At 33.4% G+C, this 23991-nt stretch overlaps 1 protein-coding gene across 1 annotated transcript; it reads right to left on the reverse strand.

The window, feature by feature from the left end:
• Positions 1 to 1826: 1826 nt before the first annotated feature.
• On the reverse strand, positions 1827 to 22809 carry LOC113689278 (triacylglycerol lipase 2). Its single transcript, XM_072049978.1, has 15 exons — positions 22276 to 22809; positions 22106 to 22178; positions 18652 to 18716; positions 14261 to 14367; positions 11099 to 11327; positions 6888 to 6972; positions 6462 to 6613; positions 6245 to 6355; positions 5542 to 5682; positions 5332 to 5442; positions 4705 to 4848; positions 3967 to 4007; positions 3482 to 3561; positions 3299 to 3394; positions 1827 to 2325 (listed from the first exon to the last, which is right to left on the reverse strand). The coding sequence occupies exons 1-15, from the start codon at positions 22402 to 22404 to the stop codon at positions 2006 to 2008; spliced, it is 1884 nt and encodes a 627-aa protein (XP_071906079.1). The 5' UTR covers positions 22405 to 22809; the 3' UTR covers positions 1827 to 2005.
• Positions 22810 to 23991: the final 1182 nt, after the last annotated feature.

The raw sequence follows: 23991 nt of genomic DNA on the forward strand, positions 1-23991 counted from the left end.
AAAAAATATAAAGCAATATGCAAATGTGGCATAAAAATACCAATTCACATCTTATTGATTCGTGAAAATTTCTAAGACTGTAGGTAAGAAAAGTATCAAAATTAAATATTTTTTTAATTTATTTGAAGAAAAAGAAGTGATTGACAACTACTATAGAAGTTTTGGAAATTCTCTTAAAACTTTTTGATTCTACAATTAATTTTTTAAAAATTTGTTTCTATTTTACCATTTTTTTTATGTCATGTGACTCAATAAGTTTTTCTAATAGGTGCTGCATATTCTGACTTAAAATATAGCAATATGCAACAACCACTATGTATAGGCATTAATGTTATTTTATCAAAATTTTGGATAGAAAGTTCACCATTAATGTTTAACTAATCAACGCAGGGAATGAAGTATACATATTTAGAGTTAAGAGGGCAAGGTGTTACTAGGAGCCAAGTTCAAGAGGACAAAGTGTAACTTACCTTATTTCTATATGCAAATTAGGCATGCTAATAGGTAACGTCTCAATTGGATTCACTAGATCTAGACCCAAATCTATTAAATTTATTAATACCTAGACCCAAATTATGAACCTTATGGGTTTTGTAGATGAAAATCTAGATTTAGACCTTCATGAGTTTGAGTACCTAATAAGTATCTATAGGTATTAAAAATTAAATTCAAAAACGATGAACACATATGGAATTTATATATCACAGAACTACAATCTACTTACCATTTTCAAATACCAAAATCGACACTTAAGAAAGTTGCTTGCAATAATAATGAACTAAAAGCATGAAATTTTACCGAGTAATTTAATTTGTTTGAAAATTTTTTTTATCAATATTCAAGTTTAAGCTTGCATATGTGTGTGTGTGCTTTTGTGTATGTTTGGGTAGAGTCTGGGCCTAGAGTTGGAATTGAGCACGGGCCATGCAACTCTAAACTCTATCCAAGCTCAAGATTCTTTCATAGGATTTAAAATATGCCTAGAATTTGAGTTCGAAAATTTGGACTCAAACTTAAGAAACACATGATGGATTTGAGTTAAGCCTAGATAGTATGAGACCCATTAACACGCTTACTTGCAATGCTTGTACTAAGAGACCTTTGAATTTCTTAATCTATCCACAACTGCAAAACTATTTAGAATATTTTTTAGCATCTTGATAAAATAAGAATCGGCACAAATATTTGATTTTGATCACATATTTGAGATGTATGAAAATTTTCAATATCATTTAAGAATGAAATTTGATATTGTGAGAAGGATATTTATACCTTTGTAATAGAGTATACGATGACGGATATAGGTACTTTTATTATTCTCCATAAAAAAAGGTTAATTAATTAGTTCATTTTCTTATTTTTTAAGAATGATTATTATTCTAAAATAATGAAGGATTTCTTTAATTAGATTACATGTAAACCACGATTTTGGAATCAAGACAACGACTTGCAATTCATTGATTAAAAGTAATCCAAATTATAACTCAAAATTACAAGTTCAAAACTAAAACAAACTTGCGAATCATCATTTGCAACTAACCGACACTTGGTTGAATAAGCACCATTATACATTTAGAATAAACTCACAACTTGTTAGAGTTTAACAAAGGATCTCAAACTCTTGGATTTCAAACTTAACCCGAGACCAAAACCTCATTGGGATGTAATGAAGATATACATCAAATTTTTTTATCCAAAAAGAATGAGAAGAAGAATGACATAGAAGTGGGAAATAACCTAAGAGTTTCATTTATCGAAGGACATATTTAGACAATTTGAGCTATCACGATCACGTATTGACATAAAATTTTAAAATGATAATAAAATAAGAAAGGAGAAATTTCAGTTTTTTTTTCGTATACCACTAAAAATATTTCTCAAATGACAATTAGCATCCTTTTGAACATAAGATATGGAAAAAAATTTGTTTCCTTGGGGTAGCAACATGCAGAATAAAATTGCAAATACAAGAAGTGACAAATGTGTTTTCTACACTTTTTAGGCTTTAGTAGAGCCTAAAGAAAGCCATTAGAGGCTCATACACAGTTTCTCTGGCATTCACCCCCATAACATAATCAGCATGAGCATAATTCTCTATATATTGGACAACAATCTTGTCTTTATCATGATCTTTAAGGTTGTCTACCAAATGCTGCACGTCCTTCACGTCAGAGAGTGCATCAGCTCCTCCATGGCTGAGGAAAAGCGGAAAATCTTTTGGTATATTCTTCATGTTGTAGACTGGAGGGGTTGGCTGCCCATAATGCTTATTGTTTTCATCCTCGTTTCCATAGTCGTACATTTGGATGGTTCCTCCTTTGACCACTAACGAAATGACACAAGAAAAAAACACACAAACAAAACAATTGTTGAGATAATCAAGTAACATTGCCCATCCACACATGCACACATATATATATGTGTGTTACATATATAATATATAATATGTGTGGATGTGTGTGTGTGTATGAGACAGAAAATACATTTAGGAAGAGTCCCTGAGAAACAGAAGGAGTGATGCAAGCGAATTAGGGGGATACAGTTGAGTCGAGTAGTAAGTAGGAGGTCTTGAATTCAAAACCTTTTACTTATAAAAAATGAAAAGAAAAGAGAAATGGGTTTCTTGCAATTTGTTTCAAGTTTTAAGCATATGATTGTCTTATTCTATATTTCAGAAGCTCATGCAAACAAATTTATTTATAAATGGAAAAAGAAATTATAGTAAATGTAGTGCTCGATTTCAGTTTATATAATTTATGTAACTTTTAAATCTAACTGATTTATAAATGAAATTCTTTCTAGATATCTTTTTTTGCTGAATGCAATCAGTAGATCTTCTTGTTTTTTTCAAGTCTCTAAACTTTCTTTCAACAAAATGCATCAAAACTTTAAATCATATATTTCATTAGTTCTTACAGTGTTAAGTTAGGTTTGAAGTTGCCAAATTTTGAGCCAATTGAATATATACATGTGAAATGCAGTAAGAAGTAGACAGAGAAATCTAGAAGAAGGTTGGGAAAAAAACAGAAGTATATTTCTTGAAAGTTAAAGATTCACAGCCTACTAAATCTTAAATCACAACCTAATCTCTTAGAATCTTAATCATAGTGCACTTTGAAGCTCAAATTGACACTTTTACTGAGTCAATGTTATCAAGTAGAAGTTTTCAAAACTTTCTGTCAGTTATTGTGTAATTAACCCTAATCATTTCTACAAGATAAATAAACTGTCATAAAACCAATTATGATCTTCTAGCATTACTATTGAAGTAACCAAAAGAAGATTAGAAAAGCCTTACTCTGAGATAGATGGATCATGTTCTTGGTGGAAGTTGGCTGAGGCTCATGTCTTAGAAAAACATCAATAATGGAAGAGTTCATGCAGCAGTTTGCGCCTACACAAATCATAACCTCAAAGTTAAAACTCAATTTATATGAGCTGATATGTCCAGGTAGCAGCATGAATAATTTCTGATTTGTACCTGTGAAAGATGTCAACAGATGGGTGCAATCAACGCCTGGATTCTTGCAGATATTCATAAGAAGTTGGATAACAGCATCCCTAGACACATACACGAATGCAAAACAATTATTTTGAGAGGAAAAACATTATAAGCATTGAAACTTATGATTTTTAACATAAAATTTTTGAGGTTTTTATTGGGAGAAAACTTTAATTTGTAGAGTACATTAACAAAAACATTCATTTTTTTTTATAAACTTTAAGAAGGAAAATGTGTAACTTGTCTCACTTCATCCAATATGTGCAAACATTTGGAACAGTTATAACATTATATACCCTTTTATATTTTGGGCAGAAAACAGTTTAGAAGGAAAGGTGACTCGCGCCATTTCGAGACCGGAATGTATCATAAATGTTCTATTGAACAATTTTGAATTTCTACACTAGATATTGGAAATTCAAAACTGAAGTAATGCACCAGCACAAGTGACAAATTTGTCTCACCCTCTTGGATTAAATTCATTAATTCCCAGCCAATACAAAGCCTGTCAAAACAAGAAAAGAAGTCAGTTTTAGAAAAACCATCATTATGCAGCCTTATAGTAGTATCAATTAGTATTGCAACCTCAAAGTATTAACCATTTCATTTTCTTGTTAATTGGACTATTAACCGAGTCAAAGCCTGAAGTGAAATGTTAAAACGTAACATTAATTTGTAAAAGTTTTGTAAGACCATTATCTACCTTTCCAATGCTGCTCAAGAGCAATTTCCTTACCAAAACTAAAGCGCAAGTTATCAATTTGTTGAAATACGTACAATTGGAAGATTTTGTACTGCATTTTCTTGTATAGTTTTCCATGGTACAAAGTATGACAAACTTAATAATATCACGAGGGAGGAGAATGTTGTCGTTCAAAATCATGCATTTCTAGTTGTCGGGTATGTCTAGTCAAGAATTGTTTTGAAATGTGCACATTAGATACAAACTCAAACTCTTATTTTTAGATTCTATTAATAGGAGCTGAAGCAATTTGATTTCTAGAAGTAATTATAACCTTAGAGGCGCTTTTAAGAAATAACTTTTGCTTTTTGTAATTTTCAATTGCTCTTTCAATTTTATATATTAGTTTTTTTCAGGAAATGCTATTTGTTCCAAGTAACCATAATAACTTGAATAAACTAAAATAAAGCCCTTTATATATATATATTAGGTAGTGCTAAAACAGAAGACAGAAGACTACCTGGGAAATGAAACTTTCAACACCTATTCTTGCGAGTGGAGAAGTCATCTCACCCAGAAAGCCAATAGGACTTAACAAGGCAGCAGATCTTAGCTTATCCACAAGTTGCCCTTTTGAAAATGAAGCCAATGCAATTAAAGTTCCCTGCAACACATATGAAATTCAGGTTTAGATTTTCTCAAGAAAACGTAAGTTTTGCCATCAATAAGCAATAGCGATAATTTAATAGTAATATATTCAATTTTATATATATTATGATTTTCTTTTTTTTTTTGTCGCAATATAACGGAAATAAATAAAGCCCAACTTCCTATTTTACTTTTCAAAGAGTTTTGAACAAATTAAAAATAATATTGAAGTCATCCGCATCACGATATTGTTATAAACCATCCTACTTACCCCAACAAAAAAATCTTTCAATTTTCATAGTGGTCCTTTTCTGAAAACTCCAAAGTCAACTAACCAAATCTGAACTAGCTACTTATTTTCTTAAACCATATGCAATGCTTTTTTCTTTTTTTTTTTTTTGGTTTTTTTGGGCAACTATATGGAAAGTTTACAATAACCCATAATAGTTTTCTCCACCCAATCACTTTCCAAAAATCAACACCAAGGAGAAAATTTCACCTGGGAATGACCAACATAATGCAACTTCTGTCCTGTGAAATCATTGACAAACTGGATTGAAGCTGGAAGATCATAAGCTGCTAATTCATCCCAGGTAAAATCCCAATATGCCTAAGCAATAGTATTTTTCTCTGGTTAGTAATAATAGTAAAACCAGAATTTCAGAGTTAAAATAAAGAATTCATATATATTTGAAGAAAGGTAAATTACTGCATTATCCGGACTAAGAGTTTGGTGGGAAAGGCTGTATTTGGTTCCACGGCTACTGACAAGCCAAACATCAAATCCACTATCAGCCAATATGAGGGCCAAAGATTGATCAGGCGGACTTAGTAGCCATGTTATTGCATCCTGAGATCACACAAATTAATTTTTTTTCTCAGAAATAAATTTTAAAACCAATTAAGATTGATTTTATCTATTTTCTTTGATATATGTGAGTCACGTGCAGAATAAAGAATTAGTATTATACTTGAAATAATTAGTATCTTCCATTTAGAAAGCAGTTTTGGCTACTAAATTTCCAAAAGCAGATTATTAAGATGCAAAAGAAGAAAAAACACAATCCTCATAGATTTGATTAGTTTTTAAACTTCAATTATAGGTGAAGACCAGTTAGTGCTATGACCATCTAATGCAATAGACTAATTTTGTCACTCATGCTACCTAAAATTTGAAGGATTACAAATCAATGAAATGAACTAAACTTTACTACACTTATTATTTATTTATTTTGCTACGTTATAAGATCTAGATGTATGCGACATGAATAAAATGAAATTTCAAATTTGGATAAAGATTGCTTGTCAGGCATTCCAACGAGTTGAAAAAAAAATTTTAAATTAAAAAAGAAAACTTCATCCTATGACTATAAGAAAAATTGATCCCAAAAATTGGCATGCGAACAACAAACCATCAACAGTCCATGTTGCAGCAGGACAGGAGGCCTCTTCCTAGGAGCCTCACCGGCCAGGCCAAAGGGAATCCTTTGCATGTTGAGAATATAGCCATCTTCTGTAATCACCTGGCAGAAATGATATGATTCATATCAAAATTGATCAGATTATTCTTTAAATGAGCTCATATTGCAAACTAACAAAATATTTTCTGAACGAATTGAAATTAATTACTTCATGTTCTTCACATTTGTAACCTCTAGTCTCCACCATCAAATTGCAAATTCCATCTAAAGCATCAATTGACCATAAAGTAGCTAACAAAAATAGCAATATCACAAAAAATCTAGAAGACAAATTGTTTGCCATTATAAACTGTTTTGTTCCTGCTCAGTTTATAAAATTTCAAGTCTTGATTAGCATTTATAGGAAAAATGGAGTGGGTAAGTTCAGAAAAAAGAATAACATAATTAATCGGAAACGTATATAATTTTTTTAATTTTGGAGTTTGTATTGTTATCCAGAACAACAGTCAAAAATAGATTCATTTATTTCACACATCCATCCGGAAAAGAAGAAGAAGAAAATTTTTAGAATCTAATGTAGAAGACACTTCTGTCTTCTTCGTATTGAAACTCTGGGAAGAAAACATAAGTTAACCTCTATTACAAGGTTGCAAATTGGGCATTATAACTGCAACAATTTGGATATGTACAAAGAATGCAGACCAAGCCTCTATAAGATGCTTACAAGGGAAAAAACTAAAAAAAAAAAAAAATAATACAAAAATGCAAAAAAAAAAGAAGTAAAATCCTACCTATGATAACATAATTGTTCATAGAAAATAGATACGGACCTGATTAACTTAAACAATTGAAAGCATTTGTCAATATTGTACGAGATGAATGCAAGTGTTTTTCTTAAAAAATAAATAAATTTGAGTGGAGTTCTTAGTAACATGGTTCTAAAATGATTAAAAATATTTTTAAACCACTTTTTAATCTCAAAAACATACTTTTGACTAATATTTCTGAAAATATCCCACCAAAAAAGAAAAAAAAAAAAGCAACCATCCAAACGTACCCAAAGTTGTTGACCAATGATCTCGAATGCATCAAAACTTGTGTCATACATACAGTAGCATAAGGTTAGATTCGGTTGTTCAAAGATGTGTATCTCATGGAACAAAACAAAAACAAGAGTAATATAAAGCATAAATTATGTATTTTCCTTTCGTACAAGTTCTACATGTTGCAATAGACTGTTCAGATCACTCCATTATCTTGAATTACATTGCAACTGTAATTAAAGCTTCGAATGCAAGAGCAATTTGCTAATTCATTTAAAAGAAATAAAATTGTTGTACTTGTCAAAATCACTTTTGTGTCTAGAAAGATGTTAAAGATACTGTATTAGGTCTAATGGATGCACATAAGGCACTCATTAAAATATATATCAGGTTTCATATTTTTGAAAATGTAAGATTAATTAGAGAAAGTAAATAAATACAAAGAAAAGTAGGTAAAATTAAACAGAGAAAGTATATAAATGTAACGGAGGGTAAGAATTGTTAGTATGTGTGTATATATGGTAGATTAAGTAAATGTTAGGTGTATTAACAAGTGCTCAATGAGCATTCGTTAGAAAACCCCATAGTTAATATGTATCTTACTCAAGTGTCACAAACTATTTATTTTCAAATCCTATTACTTGAGACTTTCAAGTAATTTGATAGTTTTCTTGTTTTCAAAGGAAGTGCATCCCCGAATTTTAGGAAAATAATAGGTAACTTTTGCCAATATATGATGGGAGTTGCTGGTGTATTGGGTGCTGCTTTGCTATGCACTATTTATGGTGCTAGTGTAGAAAATACTTTATTTAAAGGTGGTGATGGTGCAAATACATTTAGTACTTTATTAGAAAAACTCTTAGTTAATATGTATCTTACTCAAAGTGTCTCAAACTCTTTATTTTCGGATCCTTCTACCTAAGACTTTCAAGTAATTGATAGTTTTCTTGTTTTCAAAGGAAGTGCATCCCGGAGTTTTAGGAAACTAATGGGTAACTTTTGCCGGTGTATTGGGCGCTGCTTTGCTATGTGCTTTTCATGGTGCTATTGTAGAAAATACTTTATTTGAAGATGGTAATAGTAGCAAATACAGTCCATGCTTTTAACCCAATGCAAGTCCAAAAAACTTATTCATTGGTCATCACTCACCGCTTTTGGTGCCAAATCTTTGGGGTTGCTTTTTCTAATAAACGTTGTTTACATTTCTTTATGTTATTTGTACTAGTAATTTGTTTATGGATGAGTGCCCTTGGAGTAGTCTGTTTGGCCATGAATCTATGTGCCTATGATTTCGTTTCTCAAGAATTCGTTTAGTGGAATATCCAGAATTTGAAACTTTCTTCACCAAAAATATTCTCTTAAATGAAGGTATGTGTGCTTGGATGGCAGCTCAAGATCAGCCTCATGCAAACCTTATATTCCTCGAGGAGCTTCTACCACATGAAAACGCTTTTTAATGGAACTTCAGCTTTAGCTAGTCATAACGAAGTAATCACTGGTTTCACTTGGTAGGTGAGAAATGCCTGACTTATCAATTTATCCAATCAACTACTAGGACCACATGTAGCCCATGCTGGGTTACTCGTATTCTGGACCAAAGTAATGAACCTATTTGAAGTGGCTTATTTTTTACTAGAGAATCCTATGTATGAACCAGGATTAGTTTTACTTCCCCACCTAGCTACTCTAGGTTGGGGGCAGGCCCTGGGGAGAAGTTATAGACATCTTTCCATACTTTGTATCTGAAGTATTTTATTTAATTTCCTCTACGATTTTGAGCTTTGGAGGTATTTACCAAGCACTTCTAGGTTTTGAGATGCTTGAAGAATCTTTTCCATTTTTCGATTATGTACGGAAGATAAAAATAAAATGACCACAATTATAGGTATTCACTTAATCTTGTTAGGTATAGGTGCTTTTCTTCTAATATTCAAGACTCTATATTTTGGAGGCATGTATGATACATGGGCATAGGAAAGGGAGATGTAAGGCAAATTACTAATTTGACCCTTAGCCTAGGTATCATTTTTGGTTATTTAGTAAAATTCCCTTTTGGAGGAGAGGATTGGATTGTTAGTGTGGATGATTTAGAAGATATAATCAGTGGTCATGTATGGATAGGTTCGATTTGTATACTTCTCCCACCATACATGGAGTAGTGTTCCTACCATTTCCGTAGATTTATTGTCATTTGGTCATATACATGTATTCCTTTTGTATTAATTCTCCCAATTTGGGTTGTATTAGTTTGTAATCTTATACGCATTTGGTCATATGTATTCCTTTTGTATTATATCTACCAATTTGGTTATAAAATTTTATCGAAATTATGTTATCTGAATTGCAGTTTGAAGTTGACAGTATGCTGGCTCATCAGCAAAGCTCAAAGATAACACTTTATATTTGCTTCATTTCAACTTGGTTTTATTCAAATTTCATCTCTGCTCTTATACTGCCAAATACATAAATTAAAAACTTGTAAAAAGAAGAAAACTAGAGAAGAAATTGACAAGGGATGAGGTGATGGCATTCAAACAAGGAAATTACTTGTTAACAAGAAATGAACAAATTATGGCAGGACATACCAAATTGGAGTGTTGGATTTTATTTATTCTTTTTCTGCAGTTGAAAGAGCCTTTGAAAATAATTTCATTAATTTAAAATGTTAAAAACTTGCTTCAAGACATTTTATTCTCAGAACTTTTTTTTTCCATTTTTCGATGCCTAAGGAGCTATCAATGCTTGAAGTATTGATTTGCCGGAATTCTTTTTTATTTTGGCTGCATATCTGCAAAGAAAATAGCTGAGATAGCTGGAGATTTTTCATAATTATAGAAGTTTTACTATAGCATCGAATTTTTTCCCTAAATTCTTGGTTTTTGTTAAAATTTTCTTTTATGTCATTTTGTTCCAGCTATATGTCATTTAGGTTTTCGTTGCTCCATTATAATGTTACTTTCATTTTTATTCATCTTCTTAATTTATTTGCAGCAGTAAAATTTAAGTCAGTCAACTATGACTCAGCCTTCAAACCAAAAACATTGCCATATGGCGGGTCACCTTAGCAACCAGTCAAGAAACAGCACCGTTAAACATAGGAAGAGAAAATTCCTGAATATAACGTCATATGTACTTGAATTAGTAAAATCCTCTGGTGCCGAATCAGTTATTCATTAACAATTAAAAAGACATTTGAGAAAAGATTAAAGTTAATCACCATCCCACTGAAAATAATAAAGTTTAATCCTGAGAGAAGAAAAAAGAAAGGACCAGAAGGATAACAGACACAAGAAACAGAGCGTATAGTAATTTCCAGCAAAAGATACAAGTTTAAGAGCTCTAACGAATTAATGCGGATAAAATTGGCCTCCCAAGTGTTGCATTATTTTACTCCAACACTTTAAATTTGGAAAAAATCAACAACAATGACAATAGCCTGCTTGTTACTGTTTCATATTTTGATCAATGAATTAAGTTTGGAACCTTGTCAATTGGGGTCTGATATATATGTACTGCAATTATATTTTGTAGTAATCAAGGCAACCTTATGTAACTAGGAAATGCGATGGAAAAGTTGCAATCCATACCAATCTATTCCCTCCGGAAGGAGAAATTAACATCTGCTAATTTTCTTGGTACCTAAGCTAGTTTTCACCAATTGACTTGATCAATCTAAACAGGAAAGTTACCATTGTACAAAACTCGATTGGCCTAATTAGTCCTTTGTCCAGAGATTGGACTACTAAAAGGACAATCTGCTCAATTTCACTTGGGTGCTTTGCAATGGAAGCATCCTTTTTTAAGTTTCTGATGTTTTACCAGCACTTTCTGCTAATCTAGGTCTTCTCAAGATCCTTACAGGCCACCTTCTAGGTCTTATTCGAGCAAGTAATGGCAGCTTTGCCTTTAAGAACTTGAAGGGCCACTGCCTAGAGTTAACCTGTCCAAGTATTTTCATCTGCTCCTTCATCTGCTCTCTTCTGACCTTTCTAAGGGCATACCATCTTCCACCTCTCCAACCCAATCCATACCTGCAAGTTTGTGAAACATTAGTATGAAGTAAAAGATAGGGAACAAGGAAAATTTTACAATCACACTCCCAAGTCACTTTTATTTCTTTTTCAAGTCAGCTAATCCGAGTTAACTTATCCTTTACAAGTAAGCCAAAATAGAGCAATGAGTCAGCTTAAAGCTTGTAAATCCATATCTTAACCTCAAAATAATCCCGAGTTACTGAGCATCTTAACAGTACAAGTCAAAGTGTTTGGATAGAGGGGGGCTTTGGCGTAGGTAGAAAAGCAAAGCAAACTTCTAGAGCTTCACATTTCACAATGATAAAGATGTTCCAGGAGCAGCTAATCTCATTCAGAGTGAAAACAAGCACTTTAAAATCTGGGTTAGCGCAACAAGCTTTTGCATGCCACAAAACTGGGATTGCACTTGCAAACACACATACCAATAGAGACTATACCACTTATAGGCTCCATAAGCAAGCACTTTAAAATTTCTACAACTACATACACTGCAGAAATTTCCAAATGACTTTTGCTCCAGCTGAAATCACAGGGCAGACAATCAGTTGTCCTATGATCTCTTAGCTGGACCTACTATTTCACCCTGATAAAGATCCCCATACTTCAGGCTCATGTCTTTTCAGCCATAACTGATTACCACTAGCCCCAGCATTCTAAGCTAAAGCTGCCACTTACGCAAGAAAGGTAAGCATAAAATTGATAGGGCTGCATGCTGCCCAAGTGAACTTTGCCCTAGCTGATTCTACAGGTTACACTACCTATAAGTTATCATTCTGGACTTACTATTTCACCTGGGCAAATATCAAACTACCCATCAGTTGTCTTACTGGACTTGGTATTTCAACTGGACAAAGATCCCTATGATTCAGGTTCATCTCTTTTCAGCCTTGGTTCAAGTTCATCTCTTCTCAGCCATCACCAATTGCCACCAGTCATAGCAGCCTAAGTTCAAGTTGCCATTCACAGCATGCAAGCTAAGGATCTCTCTCCTTAATAAAACAAGTTGGGTCTGCCAAATCCTCAACATTTTTTTTTATTTAAAGGTGAGCATAAATCTCTCCATGTACCTTGTGCCCATACGCATCTAATAAAAGTATATCCTAGGACATTCTCTTCATTTTTATTTTTTCTGTAGCTTATATATTGTGCATGGCATTTAGAATTACATGTTCATGATAGTTTTTCCTTTTACATAATGTCCATGGCCTGTATAGTTCAGATACGCTTGTGATCTCCAAAAGATTGAGGTGGACTATCAACAATAGAGCCAATAAAAATTGCTCTCCATTGTAGTTGATATTGTGTCACCTCTGTGGCTCAGCTGATCAAGATCAAGATGCATGGCTCCAAAGAACAATCTAGTCAAATGATCAGACGAATGTAAGTTGCACACTGTGTATCAAATATAAGCACCCAACAGAATTCTAATTTTGTTGACACGAAGCTAACAGAACAGGTAACCATGTGGCACAATGCAAATAGCCAGTTCATTCATCACTACCTGCTTTTATAATCTCCTTCTGGAGACACACTGTTTAGAAGATATTCCCTAATGATAGGCTTCATGATACATCTTCAAGAAATAATACATAATGCAGCAGTTCGACTTCAGTTCTTAAAGTAAGATCTGATATTTAACATTCAATATGCAAATAGTACCCAAAAGTGAATGTCTAAACCTAAACTAAATAATTAGTTCTACATAGTTTTAATATAGTTTGGCTATCATGCACTTCATCTACTATTTTCTTGCGAGTCCAAGTGAAATTTATTACCAGATCAAACTAAATTCCATGTAACAGATATAAGAAGCTTTACAGCATCTCGAGTTTAGACAAGTCATGCTAGCACAAATTAGTGTTCCTGTTTGAGTGACAGGTCATGCTAGCCACTTGAGATTTAACTTCTCACAATTAGACAAGTATAGGGACAACAACATTTCCAATAAAACCTTGAGCCAGAACCTAACAAGTTGTATCTTGTCAGTTGCTAAAAAGCAGTAGTTAAAATCTTATACATGCATACTGAAGAGCACAAAGAATCTAAAACATTATCCAACACACAGAAAATCAATTTGAGACCATCCTGGTTTCCTAGATCCTAACAATGTGACCTAAAGGGAACTGAATTACATAAACCACTTGTAGACTTTACCAGTTTTGATTAGGCTATTTAAGAAATCAGAGGTTTTACCAAGTCATGGGCCGTTGGCAGGTACTTCATTGCTTTACATGAGAATGTCTACATGTAAAACCAGAATAAATCTAATATTTTTCAAAACGGATAGACTGTCAGGGGTTTTTTTGGTTCTCAACATGAAATAATAAAGGTTAAGTACCAAATCCAGCTATGACCAAATACCATGTTGCAGATGTTCCACTTTCCGTTAGCCCCACAAACCAAAGTCAGTCACCTTCTCAAAAGCGAAACAAGTAGGTGCTGCACCTTGGTTCAGTTACAGTAAATGAAGGAAAACGATGAGACCAGCCCAAAAACTAAGAAAAATAGAATATTGTTCTATCCACAAATTTCAATTCTACAATATACTCAGGGTATCCCTTTATCATTTAGAAGTTCCCAATGAGCAAGATATGAAGCCTATCTGCAACCATATCAGCAACACTTGATATGTAGGACAGGATCTCTTCTACCAGACCTTCTGGACAGACCCCGAGCCTTAAGTAAAAAAATTGCAAGAGAAGCAAGCATACTTGATGTAAAAGATGCGCTAAAAGCAAGACAAGGGAACACAGTCCTCTACCTAGCAGAAGTTTCAACTCACTAATTTATAGCCATCTCAACCAACTAGCTTCTATCACACATCCTAATGGATATAGTAACATTCAATCCTTGCATTGTCCCACAACACAGAAAATCCTTCAAGTCAGAAATGAAAGAGACAAGAAGTTATAGTCAGAGAATTGACAAACCCGATAAATAACGTGGTTCCTGCAGTTGCAATGCAAGCTGGAATACTGACAGAGCTTGAAACAAGCTTCTTAAATTCAGGATCACCAATCTCGTATTTGTTTTTCATCTGCAAGGAAGCACAAAAGAGAAGATGCAAAATTCTTCATGATCACACAAACAAAATCAAATGTGTAGAAAATGGCAAAGTATCATTGGCATGAGATCCAGCTAGGAACCAAGGAAAGACGCTAAAAAAATTTCTTAAATTGAGAAAAAATTTCTCGAACTATTTGGTCAAGGGGAGAAACAAGTCATTGCACTGTCAAAGATGACAAAGAAAATGTTAATGCTAGCACTTCGTTGTACTGTCATTAAAACCAATATGACAAGGACAGGCACATGGTACAAAATGAGACAGCAGAGCATGCTATTTCCAAAAGAATGATCCAATCTGAAGTGAAAAATGGTGATATTGCAAGCCTGTTGAAACATTTCTCTTATCATAGTATGTTGGTCAGATAGTCATATTCTATATTAAGCAATGTTACAGTTTTGAGTCGATAACACAATTCTAAAGCAGAAACCATACATAAGATACTAAGCGTATAGTTCTTGGAAGAGAAAGGATTATCAGTAGTAACTCTACAATGTAAAATCAAGACACAAATGACACAGCAATACTTAATCTTCCCAGAGCAGCACAGAGTCTCTCACCTCCCCATAAATGATGATTGATTAGGTGAGACAAAAAAAAATGCACAGGTGCACAAAACCACATATATCCAGTATTGAAAACACCACTATGCACAGAAAATTATTAACAACTGTAACAAAACCACAGTAAATTATTGAATACTGTAACAAGACCGCAAAATGGGATAAGCTTATATTACCAATGTATTTGACAAATACAAACTATGAGAAACAAACTATGGAAAGAAGTTGGAGGAGCCAATCACAGAAATCTTTTCAACTCTTTAACTGGTAATCTTTTGTGACATTTAACAATCAGAAATCTGGATCACTGTTTGCTTGAAAAGTGATAACGTGATCATACTGGTGACTGTATTTATGGCTTTCTATGGTTTAAGTAGATTGACCAAAAAAGAATTTTAGAAAATTCTATGGAGCTTTTTGAAGGGTTTGCAACTTTTGTGATGCAAATAAACCTTAAGCCTGAGGCCTAAGAATCTTCCTAAATACTCCTAGAACTAGTATTCTTCCATTTGTATAACTATTTACATGTTCGCAGGCCCCAAATCACTGAAAATCCAACTACATGCTAGCATACTCCATAAACTTTATTTATAGTCAGCTTCACAACACAAGACTAAGAATTTCGGTAGGATTTTAGGATTAGCCTTGCATAAGTTCTGAATCTTAAATTCTCAATTGCAGCTTTGGTTTGGTAACCAAATAAATTAGTCTCTTTTTTGAATTCATCTCATAGGACTTTTGGGTCTCTGTGTAACCTAATCAGAGGTTTTTCCTAAAAACCAGAACACTTATCTTGAATCAAAATAATATCCCATTTTGTTGTGTTTCCTCCTGCATCAAATGCACCCCAATTCAAATATTTACTAATCCCCAAAAATTACACAATTAAGCTCCAAACTAGCAAAGAAGCTACTTATAAAGTGTCAAATTCATTGTCATCGATAAGGAGAGGTGTTGTAGAACTTATGTTTTTAGTTCAATTATAAGTATCCCTTGACTTACACAAAGGAATGCATTGTTTGTCTTCTCCTTTGTAACATATGGAGCATACCTCGATGTTTCTCCACATGAAATAGCTTAATTATGGTGGATATGATCCAGTACAGATGGAGTTTAGAAGGAACACATAAAGATAAATGGCATGAAACAGCTTCAACAAAAAACTTGAGCGAACTAGTAAAGTATCTATAACAAAATTAAACTTCAGTCTGTGGTTTGCCAAGAGAACAACCTTAGTATAAAAGTCACATGGACAAGTCCAACTCCTCTTAGCACCCGGTCTAACAAGACATGCATTACTTACAACTAACAACAGGAACAAATAGAGGAATGTAAAGCAAGTACTCATTGGGAATGCACACATTACCTACATCTATAAAACAGGAAGAAACACTGGAAAGTAAAGTGCAAATACTGATTAGAAATTCATATGATGGATTAATTGGTGCCTTTGTCATCCTTTAATTATTTCTCCATTAAACTAGATAGCGATACATACTTTTAAGAATGCCAGTTCCTTGATTGTTTCATAATTCTTGACCAACTTGACTGAATTAGAAATTCCCCAACTTCTAGTATTTTTCTTCTGATACAAGACAGATGCTTGCTACCAATGAAGTTTCTTCTCTACTAGAAGTGATTACAATGTTGATTGATCACAAAAAGCCCCATTTAAAACTGTCCTTAGAATAACTTAGCATCTAGAAAAAAGAATATTTGGCTGTGCTACAAATTTTACTAGTGAATAACTAGACTTTACCGGTTGGCAGATCAAATTTGATCCATCAAAACAGAGCATGGTTTTCTATGAGATTTTCACATGCTATGAAACTGCTTCTTGCTGGGAGAAATTCTCTTTTTCATTTAAACCATTACTGAATGAATTTTCTAAATCTTTTGTGTTGCAAGATCTCAAGTTATACCCTAAAACTCTCTTCCTTCAAACCCATAAGTAATAACATTGTTGTCGTTCCCACTTGCCACCATTGTCCATATACACTTAAAGCCTCCAAAAGCAAGGTGTCCATGCCATCTAGAAAACTATCATAAGCAAAACTACAGTTCTACCAATTAATTATTTTCGAGTGATAAGCACCAAGAAGGCAGCATCACCAGTAACAAGCAGGTAGCAAACTTAAAGAAACAAGTAATTAAGGAAATCTATCAATTAAATTCATGTTCCACAAATGAATTAGTGATTAAAAAACTCCTGCACCTAATTCCCTTCTTAAAATTGTCAGGTGAGTCTTCATAAGTATTTAAGATAGACCTTGAGCCACAAAAGTAAATCAATTGCTTGTACTTATATTCTATATATCTTGAATAACTTTTGAGCGAGCATAATCATACTATGCAGGTTCATCACTATGTACAATTGGAGCTAGCAAATTGTATATTAATCACAATTTAGATTTTGCTCGATACCTACGCAATTAGTGAGTTCCTCATTAATACTATATCAAACTATTAATATTGTTTCGTACTCTTATTGACATTTATTTCAAAAAAATTGCAGGTTTGAAAATAATACATGTGCCCGCAAGTGAGTTACGTGGTTGAGATCAATCAATTTTACAATACCACAAGCATTGTTGATAGCAAATTCAAAGAGAATATGGATATCTGAATATACAATCATGCATACGGTAAGTTTACTCAATTTTAATTAATTACTGAGTAAATTTTTTTAATTTATAATTATAACCTATATCTTTTTTCATTCTTATTAGATTAAATATTTTCGAATACTTGCTTACATTCAGAGCATTAACATAGAAAATATGTTCTACGAGCTATGGAAAAATTGTGGACAACTATGTGAAGGTCATTTTTCAAAAACAGTGTGTATGCATTGTAATGACGCGGTTGACACTGTTATTAGGTAATTAATTTCATGTATATTTAACTTCAATATATTTTTCTGTATTGCATAAATATTTTATTTATCAAATAATTACAATGTTAACATATAAATCAGAGATTTTAGTGGTAAACATGCATCTTAATCTACAAGACAGACATACACGATTTGTATTTGGTTGTGCTGCTTCTTATCTCAGAGAATTACAAAGGAAAATAGAATTTCTTAATATATATTTATTTTTTATAGTACTATTTATAAACTACATAAAACAAATACACTAATTTCGTACGTTCTTAATTATTAGGAAAATGGTAATAGGTTGTTCAGCAAACGAATTAATTCATGCAAAGATCGTGTATTTTCATTTATAGTACGCACTCCACAAAATTCAACAGAGTTAATTAAATCATCAATTTTGACTTTCGTACTAAAAGTGGATTGGTGTGCAGAGTGTTCGCACCTTCAAGCAAGATTATCAAATCGAATGCTTAGTATTTGTAAATATTTCATTTTAACAACATTCAATTACATTCATTTGTAGAAATATATCATTCCCTTTTTTAATATAAATTTTTATTTTTTTTCAGAATCCATCTTCCGAAAAAAGACAGTTTTTGAATGATATATACACATTCTATTATATTTCAAACTATTGTTAAACAGATATTATATTTTAATTTTGTTGGTTCAATTTTTCGAAATTATTTGTTCATTATTTATTTTTATTTTTTTCAATAATGTTAGCACCGTGCGTAGCACGGGTATTCACACTAGTTAAAGGATTTAACAAACACAAATTCAAGTATAATAACAGAACAAAGAACTACTTACAGCACTTTCGATTCTTTCGAGCCTTTGGTCAACTCTTGTCTCATGAAAATGACGTAAACTATAACCTACATCAATATCACAAAACAAGTAAGATAAAGTCCTCAAGAAATATATCATATGAAACAAGAAATCACCTAAAATATTAACCTTACACAACAGTCGGATTCACAAATGTTGACAGCAGAATTAGAGGAAAAAGAAAGTCCCAAAAGTAAAACAGATCAAAACATAAACATACAAAATATAGAATTTTACTAGGCAAAGCACACGTTCACAATATAAATGCTTCAATGCCATACATCTTGAAAAAATCTCACACACCAACCCAGCAACACAAAAAGAAACTACAATTTTAATCCTTAGAAGGTTCTATAAAGGGTTGAACACAAAAAAGTTGTTTGATGATAAGGAGCTCAGTATCACCTTTTTCCCATTTTTTCTACCTTTGCATATTGAGAAATTGAAGAGAAATGTACCAAGCGGCCCACGTACGTGTCAAATTTCATATATAGGCCAAAAAAAATCTTTTGCCCAGGTCAGTTAAATATCCAAACTTCATTTGGTTAACTCCCCTGTATCCAGAAGTAATTTATGCAAAAGTTCAGAAAATTGCAGCTTAAGACAGGAAGGAGCAAATACAGTGGCTCTAGCTCTAGCAGCTATGGCTGCATTTTACCCACCTTGTGTGGCCTATGGCGAGTAGTTCAGCTTGAAAGTAACATATCTTACACTTCATTCTTCCTCTAGAATTAAATATGAAGGTTTCAAACTGGCACTGGTAAACACCATTTGATAAAGCACACATACGGAGAAATGAACCACCGACAAAAAACTACAAAGCTTTATTTGTTGGTTTCCTCGTTCCCAAGGAGTCATACTGGACAAGCTAGTTTTTATCTCCTTAACTCCCCATTGCAACATTCCTCAGTTGTTGCATACACTTCTCTTTAGATCAATTCCTCAGTTGTTAGTAGTTGTTCATCTGTCTCCAAAACTGTCCCTAAAAGTGAACATCCTCCAGATACAAACTAAGTTTGTTATAAGAAAATATACTTTATTTGCTCTTATTATGATGGATGCAATAGATACCATTCTCAAGAACTTTAATGCAAAAGATCACAAGTTGAAGTCTGAGATTTTCTCTCCCTAGTCCCTCCTTTGTTTCATCTGATACAACTTCTAGCCTCATCTCAACCTCTTAAGAACATTTTCCTCTATGATATCTGAGACCTAACAGCCATATAAAATAAAAAATGAAATAGAAAATACAGACTAGCTGCTCATCTGATAACATTTCACTTCCATCAAGTTACGCAGAATAAGGTTCACGGAATTCTGTTTGAATTAGCAAAAGATTGTGGGAATTTGGGTACCTTTGGGTAATTTGAATAGCATTCTCAAAACATTAGTTTAGGAAGAAACAAGAAGGAAAAAAAAAAACAATAGTAATTCCACAAAGATTTCCATGGCCATGACCTCCAAAGGTAACACTTGCTTCAAAACCGCAAAGAAAGACCAGCTCAAGCCATGACATTACGAACCTTTTCATAATACTGTCACAGCTCATTTATACAGAAAATAAGACTTGGAGGCCACAAATTAAGCAAACTCAATAAGTATTTATAGACTTGGAAATCAGGGCCGGAGCCAAGTGTTCTTGAGGGTGGGTAATTGCACCCCCTCAACTTTGCAAAAATTAAAGGATATGTTTGTATCTTTTACTAAATTTTAACTTTTTCTCATAACTGTCCCCCCTCAATTTTAGAAAATACCCTTTTCCCTTAATGTTGCCCCTATGGGAATTCCTCATCTTTCCTCACATTACCTCCCTAAACAACAATGTCTTTTTAGAAACCTCTCGTGTTATAATTGTTGTAAAGTTATTAAAACACAAAATTGATGACTATTTGAAACAGAAATATCGTTAAACATTTTAGAACACAAAAGAGAAACTCATAACAAAAAGTTAAAACATGATTAAAATCAAGTTTTTCTTTCCATAAAAATGACAAATTTGAGGCGTACAATACTGCCACCACTAGCCATAGGTCCTGACTCTGCCCCTGTTGGAAATGCAGCAGCTTAGGAAAATCACAACCAAGAACATCTTATTTTTTTCACCTCTTCATGCAGAATGAAATCATCTGGCTGATTTTTTACAAATGAGGGTTATGTACAAACCTGTATTCTAAGACCCTCTCAGTCTGCTTAGGTTAGCAAGGGAAATAGCTATGTCAGATACGGTTAATAACTTACTCGAGTTGCTGTAATCTTCAAGAGTTAAGGTATTAAGCCCCTTTTGTATTAACGTTTTTTTTTTTTTGAAAGTTATCATTAAAGCTTGTAGGGGTCCACACCAAACTGCTCATCAGAGAGATTGTATATAGTGTAGCCTCAATTACTGAAACTGTTACTCATCAAATATATGATTTCTCTTTCTCATCAGAGAGACGATTTCTCTTTACTAGCCACGAGCCTCTTCTCAATGCACTAAATGACAATATTCCACAGCTTGGTATTTCCTCCTACTTAGCAACAACAGGAAACCCCAAGTACGTGTCAGACAATTGCAAACTTCGCAGCCCAATACATGGGCTAAAAGGCTTTATCAGCCAACATGGGCTCCTCATGCATATAATTTCCCCACAATATAGGGCTAGACCATTCATAATCCAATCCTCCAAATCCTTCCTACTCTACAAGCCCTTCTGACCACAAAACCGACTCTTTACTTATCCTGTATTGTCCTTTCTAAGGAAAAGCCATTCATAATCCAATCCTCCAAATCCTTCCTGCTTCTACAAGCCCTTCTGGCCACAAAACTGAATCTTTACTTCTTATCCTGTATAGTCATTACTGAGGAAAAGCCACTATACGCGTTCACAGGTTGTGACAGAGTAATCTTAGATTCATCTCCAAACAATATTTGCAGGAAGAACCTATCTTCAGTTGAGTGTGTTCATGCATCCATGTTCAAATTTCAAATACAAAAGCTGAAACTAAAATAGCATCTGCGTTGAAATTCATCAGAATATGCAATCCTAGCTTGAATCCTTCAATGAAAATTTTTTCAAATGTAGATTTAACAGAAAAGTTTAAATCTTTCAAGGAAAAGGGATCATACTAAGAGTCCAATTAAAACTACACGTCAAAAATTTTCTGTGTTTAGTTTGCATCACTGCAAAAAAAAATTTCAAAAGGATTCTTTAAACACATTTTCTAACCGCCTATTTATCACTCATACATTTCTAATAGAATGCTACTGCGACATTTTTCAACAAACTCACCCAATATATGCAATTTAACAAATTCGCTCAAACAAACAGTGTAACTAGACAAATTATACCATCTTTCTTGCAGCATCGTAATCAAACAAATTCCAAAGCAGTCAAGTAAATAACACAGTAATAGACAAGCAGGAAATTACCAAAAAAAAAAAAAGAGGTGGACATACCAATCCACGCTGTAGCAACCGATGCTATAGATGTTGCCATCGTAAACACCACTTTATGCTTCTCAAAAATATCCTACAAAATTCAAACCCAATTTAACCGATGCATAGCAGAGCATGAACTAGAAACTTGGCTAAAAAATAAAATTAAAAAAGACAAGAGGAATCATTACCTTGGTTGAAAAGTAAGTATCTTGCATAGCAGACCATGAATTAGAAACTTTTCTTCTCATCTGGGGCATCGTTAAATATCTATACACTGACGACCCAGAACCCCTGAATCTATTCATACCTCTGTACATCTTGCCAAGAAGTTTACTACACAATTGTTTGTTGTTTCCTATTCTAAAGTGAAGAAGATTGGTTAACGGGTGGAGTTTCTTGGTGGGAAGCAGTCATGGAGGAAGACAAAAGGTTTTCAGTTTTTGATGATTGAAAATTGTTTGGATTTCATTTCTTTGTACTTTTTTTTTTAGAAAAATTACTTTAATGATTTGGTAAATATAAAATGTGTTCACAAGAAAAACGTATTAATTTTTCTTTAAAAAATTGCAATTCAAATGCACAAGAGGGAAAAGGGAAAAAGGAAAATTAATAGGAATTGGAATTGAAAAAAACGACTTGGAGAATCTGCAAGTCTTTGGGAGAATTATAATTTGGCCCCAAGCAGGGATAAGTTGATTGGAGAGAATTGCAGTTTTGATACCCATTCTATGACTCATGCATGTAATTGATCCTAAACTTTGACTCTTATAAATATAGTCTCCAATATTTTAAATTTTATATAATGACGAGAGTCATAAGTCAATTCATACTTTTATACATAAAGTAAAAAAGATTGAATATTCCATCAATTAGAAGGAAATCATAGAGAAAGACAAGTTCCAAGAGGGAAGGGAGGACGGCGAGACTAAGGGGAAAAACAAACAAAAAAGGGAAAAAATTTAGGGAATAGGCAAAACTTGTGAAAAATAATTGTACTATGGTTCCTAATATTTGGGAATGGGTCAAATTAATTGTTGAAGTTTGGGCAAAACAAATATGCTCCTTGAAAATTGTTGGGAATCCTAATCAAGGCATATATAAGTTTTTACGATTAGGGAGTTTCCTCCCTCTTACATTGGACAGCTCTTTCTGTGACGCCCCCACTTCTCCCTAAGGCGAACCAAAAGTTATCCGCGGGACGCCTGCCCATCTCTCGTCAGGACTCAAACATTTTCATTCAAGTTTATTACCAATCTACACAACACAAGCAAATAACTTAGATATAATCCATGCGGAAGCGTTCAAACTCAACAATAGTTATCCATTATCCAACCTGCATGTCGGGTGTTCAAAATATATCATAAATTCCAAATATACATCACGCTCCAAATGTTATATTTCAATTCCAAAAGTACAACCCAAAATCAAGGGCATAACCAAAATGTAATAGAAACCCTAAACAAAAGCACATCAGGAGGGTTTCTCCAATACATCTTCGAGTTCAATCTTATTAAGGAAAACAAATCTACAGGGTGAACAAAACGCTCGTGAGGCCAAGAACACACATGCAAGCACGTAGTCCAGATAACAATCCCAGATAACAGTTTAAGAGATAAGTACAAGTGATTAATAAAGCCAGTGAAAGTAAACAGAAACAATTCAAGGATATAGTAGCTCTCAGGAGCTAAATTCCACATGCTGTTTCGATGACATTCGTATACCTCTTCGAGGTGACATTCCGTCAATCGGGTCGGTATTTCCAATCCGTAGAACCCTACTAACTTCACATCCGTCCACCGTACACCGCTCCGGGTCCGCACGACATTTATAAGGCGATACTCCACGAGTATGCCAAGTAAGCTCTCTCAATAGATCAAACTTATCATGTGAATCTCATGGCTCAC

This window comes from Coffea arabica, chromosome 5c (assembly GCF_036785885.1).
Source record: "Coffea arabica cultivar ET-39 chromosome 5c, Coffea Arabica ET-39 HiFi, whole genome shotgun sequence".
Taxonomy (NCBI): Eukaryota; Viridiplantae; Streptophyta; class Magnoliopsida; order Gentianales; family Rubiaceae; genus Coffea; species Coffea arabica.